The following is a 7,783-nucleotide window of genomic DNA, read 5'->3' as shown; positions in this document are numbered from 1 at the left end:
AAATACTAATACAATGCACCATAACCAAATTTAACGAATTGTCTATCAGAGTACATTTAGTTACAAACCACACGTGTGCGCAGGCACGCACGCACGCACGCGCGTGCACACACACAGCCACGGGGTGGCGCATACTCGTTTAAAGTGCTTACACCCCTCCCTGCTGCTGTGGCACGTTATCCAGCATGCTCTGACTGACACGCGCTGCAATGGTTTTGCTAACTTTTACCGTTCTACATAAAAGTTTAACGTTACTCTTAGGACAGCTTACCAACACTCATATTACATTAGATATGGTCTATGGTTTTGGTTTTGATAGTTTTATATCATGTACTAACCTGGAAAACACAGGTAAAATACACAGCAATGAGGAAACGGAGCATCCAGTTCACTGTCCAATTCACTTTCCAGATTGTCTATGAGGCCAGAGCGGAAGGTCCCCCTCCAAGACATTTCTGGCGCAACTGCTCCCATCCCAATGGTTCCTACCTAAGTGCTGCTTTGCTTGATTACGTTAATGTTAACTACTAATTGTTACAAAACAATTTGGCATATTCACCACCCATCTGCCCGGGGTGTTGTAACACACTGTACATGCAGGTACATTACTGTCTATCCAGAAAATACAGAAAAAAAATTATGTAAATAACACAAAAGTGGTCACACCATTTTGGGGTGTACCACAAAATTCTACTACTCAGTAGGTCAGTTGTTCTTTCAATACCAAAGTGTTCTAAATCTTCATGCATTCTAAATCTTCATGCAAGGACTTTAGGACAGCTTCACGAAACTCCTTTGGTAAGACAAGCTGTGTGAACTCTTCACCAGTGGGGCATTTACTCAACCAATGAAGTAGCCCCTCCTTCAGCAACAGTTTATTTATCGTTTCAGCCGAGGGTTCTGGATTATTTTCAGTATTCTCTGGCTGTTTGTGCTGCATAATTGCTTGAATAGCGGGACCGATTACAGCATCAAACTTCTGGGTGCATATAAGTTGTGATTTTGAATTGTGCTCCGTAGACTTCAACTCCATGCACATGGGGAATGTGTAGATGTCAGGAACACAATCAGGTGCCTGGTCTGCATAGGACATCAAAATCATAGGTAGATAAGGCAGCAAGCCATCTGTGAGCACATATGTTAAGGGGTTGTCTGTACGTACCATGAACCGAGCCCCATACAGATAATCATGGAACTTTTCCATAACAGCCCACTTGAGGGACAGGAACTCCAGCTGGTGTATTGGGTAACGCTTCTCAGACTGGCTCAGCTTCCTACGGGCAAATGCAACTAGTCTTAAGCCTTCAGGATGTGCCTGATAGAGAACAGCTCCAATCCCTTTTAAGCTAGCATCCACATATAGGATGTATGGTCAGTAAGGATCAGCAAATGCTAACACGGGCATGGGTCAGACAGCAGATGATCCAATAGAATGCATCAGTACAAGACTGGTTCTATCTGATGCCAAAGGGCTCTGACTCTCTCAGGTGGCTCATGGTAGGATCTTTGCTATGTTTCCTGCTCTTTTGGGTTGGGGCATAACCTTTGGTTAGTTCAGTCAGGGGCTTGACGATGGAAGCATGGTTGGCAATAAAACTCCGGTAATACCCAGAGAAGCCCAGAAAGGATTCCAGAGTCTTCAGGTCAGTAGGCTGCGGCCAGTTAGGGTGATGGCCTCAATTTTTACCAGATCAGGCGAGACACCATCTGCAGACACAATGTGTCAAAGATATTTTATCTTTGGCTTACAAAACTGACATTTGTCAAGAGAGATCTTCAGCCCAGCCTCTTCAATTACGTCAAGGACTTTTGAAAGAACACGAGGAGAGACTTCTCAGTCTTTCCAAAGACAATCAAATCATTGCGATCAACAAGCACTTGGAGCAGGTTCATATCCCCCAACTGTTTTTTACATTAATCTTTGGAAAGTAGGGGCTCCAGTTATTCCCTGAGGCATCCGTTCAAACTCAAAGAACCCTAGGGGACAGATGAATGCCGTTTTCTCCTCATCTTCCTCAGCCATGGATATTTCGTAATAACCACTTCTCAAGTCAAGTACAGAGAACCACCGGCTTCCAGAGAAAGAGTCTAGTGCATCATCAATGCAAGGTGTGGTGTACTGATCAGGAACTGTCCGGCTATTCCGTAGCCTGTAATCAATACACACATCCTTATAGTCCCATTTTTCTTTCAGATGATCGCTATTGGTGAAGCGTATGGGCTGTGAGACTCTTTCTAATGCCTGCACGCAGGAGCTCCTGAAGGTGAGTCCTTACGTTATAAATGTTTGCAGGAGTCAGGCGACGTGAGCACTGTCTGAAGGGTCTTGGATCAGTCGGATGGTATGATCTACACCTTTAGCTAAGCCAACATCCGATTCAGTCGGAGAAAACACTGGATCTTTGGGACCTTGCCACATCACCACACCAACGTTGTTGTCTTGATCAAAGGCGGGTGAAGCACTGTCATTAGTAGCAATCTCATCCATATAGCCAGCTTGTATTCCTAGAGTCCGTGTGATAGCCATACATTGCTTCACCAGACTTCTGAGATGACTAGTGTTTGTTCCAACAATAACAGGGGTCTGTTCTGCAGTGAGGCAAATGAGTCCAAGAGCTGTTACAATCTTGCTGGTTCCAGTGACTTCTGCTGGATACTCAAGGTCCAGCACAATGTAGCCACAGTAAGGATAACTAGCTTCAGACTCACTTTAAGAATGAGCAAGATCAGACACAGGATGCACTGGAACATCACACAGGTGTCTTTGGCGCCAGGACTCAAAGATAACCTGTGAGCTTCTGTTGAATAGAGTATCACAGGGAGGTCCATTGACTTTTAACTGAGCTATATTAGGTGGAGCAATCAACCCTTCAGGTATTCCTGCTTTCTCAGGGGTGACCACAAGACTCCTCTTGACAATGCAGTTAATTTCAGCCCCTCAAGTGTGAGTAGAATGCTGATTTTCTCTTGATAGTTTCAGGGCTTGAATCAGTCTTTTGACTTTGCTCTGCTTCTCTGGATTAGGGCACTTTGCTGCAAAAGGTCCATTTTCTCCACACCAGTAGCAAAACTGCTCCTCAGAGGGGTCTCAAGGGTCTATTGGGAAAGTTGGCTACTGTAGATTAAGCCTCAAATGTTGACACTGTAGCTGTGTTGGCCAAAGTTTCTGCTACACTTTCTTATTTAGTTTGTGTTGTAATCTCTTTAATTGTTTCTTTAAAGCTCTGAGCTCACAGTCTTGACCCTTTTCACCTGCCTGTGCATTGACTGAAAGCACACTGGTAGAACACTCCTCGTGAGTTTCAGCTGGTGGAACTACAACAGATGCAGGAATGGACTTGAGCTCTTTAATTTCAGCTTTCAAGCCCTGGATCTCTGCTTGTTTCACATCAGTTGTCTGGTTTGTTTGTATCTGATGTACTGAAGTGTTGAGCTTCATCCTTGAAGCCTCAGACTCCATTCAGCATGTATTTCACTCAAGAGCTGCAGAAAGGTAGGTGGTTTGGTTTTTCATTCTCTTAAGTGTAGCTGGATCAGCATTAAGTCAGAAGCAACAGCACATCTCAGCAGCTGCTCCAAACTGGCTCTGTCCATATGTACTGGGGAGGCCACCAATTTGAATGACTTTGGAGAGAGTGCGCTTCAATCATCTGAAGAACTCTGAGAGTTTCTCTCCAGCTTGCTGTTGCATCAGTTGGAAAGCAAAATACAGATCATCCCCTGATTCTGCAATCCCAAAAACACTTTCAAGGGCTTCCAAGTACTCTGTAGGGTTAGCATCAGGGTTGCTGACTAGTACAGCCTTAACTATTTCTAGTGTTGGGCCCTTTTGACTTAACAGTTTGGAGAGTCTGTTCAATCTGTGCTATTTTCACATCTTCTGGGACAATAACCAGCAGTACATGAGCCTCATCCTAAACTTCACCTCTGCACCACCTCTTCAACTCAGAAACTAACTCTGTTCTGTCTGCCATCCTTGTGGATTTTTTTTTTTTTTATATAGCTACTTTAACATTACTGGGTACCCAAGACTTATTCCAGCAGTGCCTCCATTTTATGCAGCCCGTCTACTCTAAATATTTGTAGAAAGGGGCCCTGAGTTCTTTATTCTAATTTACTCCTATGGTAATTCAGAATCTTTTAGTAATATATGTCTTGGGGCACTCCAGATATCTTATTTCACAAGTTAAGGACTACTACTGAAACAGGGAATAACAAATTATTTATTTTAACCTTGTTTTTTAACCCTTACCTCTTTACTTATTTATTACAACTTATTTATGCATTTTTTTTAACTAGGCTACATATAGTACATAAAGTAAATTGTATTGCAACAGGAGCACGTAAGCTTATGCTTATCATTTTCTGCAATTGCAAAATTAAAAAGTGATCATGGGAATGTGTAGCCCAGTTGATGAAGCATCTTAAAAAGGGCAAACAAACTGCAGTCAAATATGGCGTAAATGTAGATTCAATTTGGTTCAGTCGTTGCTGACATGAAATACTGAAATAAACATTTGAAATAAATACAATCAAAGGGAGTGTTTCCTTTTTATTGTGCTGATTGTGACGGCAGAAAACCACAAAATAAACTTTGCTCAAAAATGAGCAAAAAAAAAGCATTGAATTCGATAAAGTTAATGACAGTGCACATGTTCAGCTTGTCATAGCAACCCAGAGCTGTTGATGAATGAGCTGTAAAGAACATAAAGGTAGTAGCTTTGTTGCTTAGCAGTGACAAATGAGCTGTGGGACATATATGATCTTTAGTGTATGAACTGATTGTAGTTGCAACTCAAGTTAACTATTTAACTGTTAACTGTTTGTTGTTGCTAATACAAAAAGTAACTGCAGGTTTTTAAATGATTTATGAAGCATACCCACCATAAAACACACTTCTGTTAAAAAAGACACATGCTTAAATTTTCCCTTGTCTTTTGTGGTTTTAAGATAGATCTTCATATTGATGAAGATATGATATAATAATAATAAATATCTTCACCCACTAGTCTTTAACCTTGTGTGTTATTTGGTGCTGGCAGGTAGTGGATCTTTTATTTATTTTACTGAAAACAGTCACATGCTGCTGCTGGAACATGATTTTATGAAACTGAAAAATGACTTAAACTAGAACAATCTGCTGAAAAAATTCCACACAACTGAGGGGAACTGATAAATTAAGTGATAACTCTGTCACTAGCAGAGACTTCTTACACTTTATATACAGGCAAATGCTGATTATGTACTATACACTATAATTCAGTGTTAGATTGAATGATACAGGATGTTCAATTTTAAATCAACTGTTAGTAACATTTAGTAATTTATTAAAGATATTTATCGTTGTGGGATGTTTAGAACAATCCTGGAATTTGTTTTTCTTCTGTTTCCAAGACTTTAATTGATGTTTTAGTCATTAGTGCAAGCATCAACCAAAACAAAAGCAACCTGTTACACCAGGGATGAGGATGAAGATATTTTTTTGTGAAGGAGGAAGATCAGTATCCAAAAAAGAGACTGAGAGACAGGAGGGGAGGGAGGAGGAGGAGGATGAGAGAGATAAACCAACTGTATGACACAGAACTTTGCTCAGAAAGCTGTGAGTGCTCAGCAGCTTCCCCTCTCCTCCTCTCTCTCTGATGATGGAGGAAGCTGAACTCTGTTTTCCACAACTCCTCAATGTGTCTTGCAAAAAGTACAAACGTCCTCACTCTGAGACAACGTTGGTTTATATTGTGCTGTCCTTCATCTCTTTGTTGACTGTGGTTCTGAATGTGCTGGTCATCATCTCCATCTCCCACTTCAGGCACAGATAAATGTCTTAGCATTGATAATATGTTGTAGTGAGATTGATTGAAATCAGTGACCTCTGAGCATGACATCCTGATGGTTTGATGAGACTTTGGTTCATAATCGGTGCTTATAACATTTACTGTTTAGATACTCTGTAGTTTGAAGTGTCATTACTGCGTTTAGAAAACAACTGCTTCTATTGGTAATAATGCTGTGGCTGTTTGTAATATTCACTGTGATGATTTTCTCTCACTCCAGGCAGCTCCACACCCCCACCAACCTCCTCCTCCTCTCTCTGGCTGTCTCTGACTTCCTCGTAGGTCTCCTCGTGATGCCGTTTCAAATCCTCTTAACAGAACCCTGTTGGTTCCTGGGTGACCTGGTCTGTGTTCTAGATTATTTCTTAAACTTTATCATTGTCTGTTCCTCAGTAGTAAACATGGTGCTCATATCAGTCGACCGTTATGTGGCTATCTGTGACCCTCTGCACTACCCCAGCAGAATCACTCTAAACAGAGTTCAGATCTGTGTTGTCCTGTGTTGGATTTACTGTGTTTTCTGCAGTTTTCTGATTTTATATGATAATCTGAAACAACCAGGCAGGTATAACTCCTGTTATGGAGAATGTGTGATCTATGTAATCGGAGCTGTTGATCTTGTGCTGAGCTTTATTATCCCAGTTAGTACCATCATCATTCTGTATGTGAGAGTGTTTGTGGTGGCTGTGTCTCAGGCTCGTGCCATGCGCTCCCACATTGCAGCTGTCACACTGCAGCGTTCAGTGACTGTAACTGTGAAGAAATCAGAGATGAAAGCAGCCAGGAATCTTGGTGTTGTTGTTACTGTGTTTCTCATGTGTTATTGTCCATATTATTGTGTCACTCTCTCTGGCTTTGAACTTACAATTGGTTCTCCAACTGAGGTCCTTATGATTTTTATTATATATTTGAACTCCTGTCTAAACCCTATGATTTACGCCTTTTTGTATCCCTGGTTTAGAAAATCAGTTAAACTCATTGTTACCGTTGAAATCCTGCAGCCTAACTCCTGTATGATCAACGTGCTGTAGGAACAAGTCAGTTTTTAATTTGCTGTTGCTCAGTCTTTCAAGTGAAAAGCACTGTTTTGACAAATTAAGAAAAGCTGATATAGCTCTCTACCATTTATCAATGTTGCGCCCATATACTCTATGCCATAATGCAATTTTAAATGTGAACTTTATCTCAATATGAACTTCACTTACATGTTTTGGATTAGTTGCAGGAGTCTTTTTTTTTTTTTTTTTGAATGTAAGAAGTTTAGTCTGTCTTCTCACAAGAACCACACAGAAAATGTTTGTTGTGTAAACTTCAATTAACATCATTTTCACATGCACCTTTTATCTGTTTAATACATGCTCCTGACACCTAAAAGAAAATCAAAATTGTGAAATTGAAGCAGTGAGTTGTAAACACACATATGCTCTGTAGAGCTGAGAGCACTTTCAGTTTTCATGATTCTTCTTTTTGGTTCATCACTACAGGTGAATTGTTTTGCCTCTGAGAGAGAATATAATAATGAACTTTTATTATACTTTATAAAACTTTTATTTCATTATAATCACTATGTTATTAAAAAGTAAATATTAAAGCAATAAAGATATGCTGAAATATAAATATAAAACATTCAGCCAATAGCATTATTATATCAGGCAAAGCATATGTGTCCCAGGAAGCATGACAGTGAGCTAGTATGCACAAAATGATAAAATATTTTTTAACTTTGTCAAAAAGTTCTACAGTAGTCAGCCATGTAGAGTGTATTGCCTTATTTTGCCCAGTGTGTGTGCTTTTTGCTCACTGGATTACACCTGATTGATTGCAGCTGTTCAAACCAATTGCCCTGCCATTGGGTTAATAAAATGGTATGAATCTGAATCTGAAAGAAACTTAAGTCCCATCCCAATACTGTGACAAACTGTTAAAAGAAACAAAAATGGCATGTGTGAAAT

At 40.3% G+C, this 7,783-nt stretch overlaps 1 protein-coding gene across 1 annotated transcript; it reads left to right on the top strand.

Moving 5' to 3' along the window:
* Positions 1 to 5,639: 5,639 nt before the first annotated feature.
* On the top strand, positions 5,640 to 6,862 carry LOC113146059 (trace amine-associated receptor 13c-like). Its single transcript, XM_026333275.1, has 2 exons — positions 5,640 to 5,806; positions 6,052 to 6,862. Exons 1-2 carry the CDS (start codon positions 5,640 to 5,642, stop codon positions 6,860 to 6,862), a joined length of 978 nt encoding a protein of 325 aa, XP_026189060.1.
* Positions 6,863 to 7,783: the final 921 nt, after the last annotated feature.

Source organism: Mastacembelus armatus, chromosome 7 (genome assembly GCF_900324485.2).
Source record: "Mastacembelus armatus chromosome 7, fMasArm1.2, whole genome shotgun sequence".
NCBI lineage: Eukaryota > Metazoa > Chordata > Actinopteri > Synbranchiformes > Mastacembelidae > Mastacembelus > Mastacembelus armatus.
The sequence above is the reverse complement of the archived record's forward strand: the minus strand, read 5'-3'. Positions and strand labels throughout refer to the sequence as shown.

Excerpts from the sequence above, each read along its gene's own strand:
- LOC113146059 (XM_026333275.1), top strand. The coding sequence starts at position 5,640 with ATGATGGAGGAAGCTGAACTCTGTTTTCCACAACTCCTCAATGTGTCT. Across the intron at positions 5,807-6,051 it reads ATCTCCATCTCCCACTTCAG|GCAGCTCCACACCCCCACCA; the intron begins GCACAGATAAAT and ends CTCTCACTCCAG.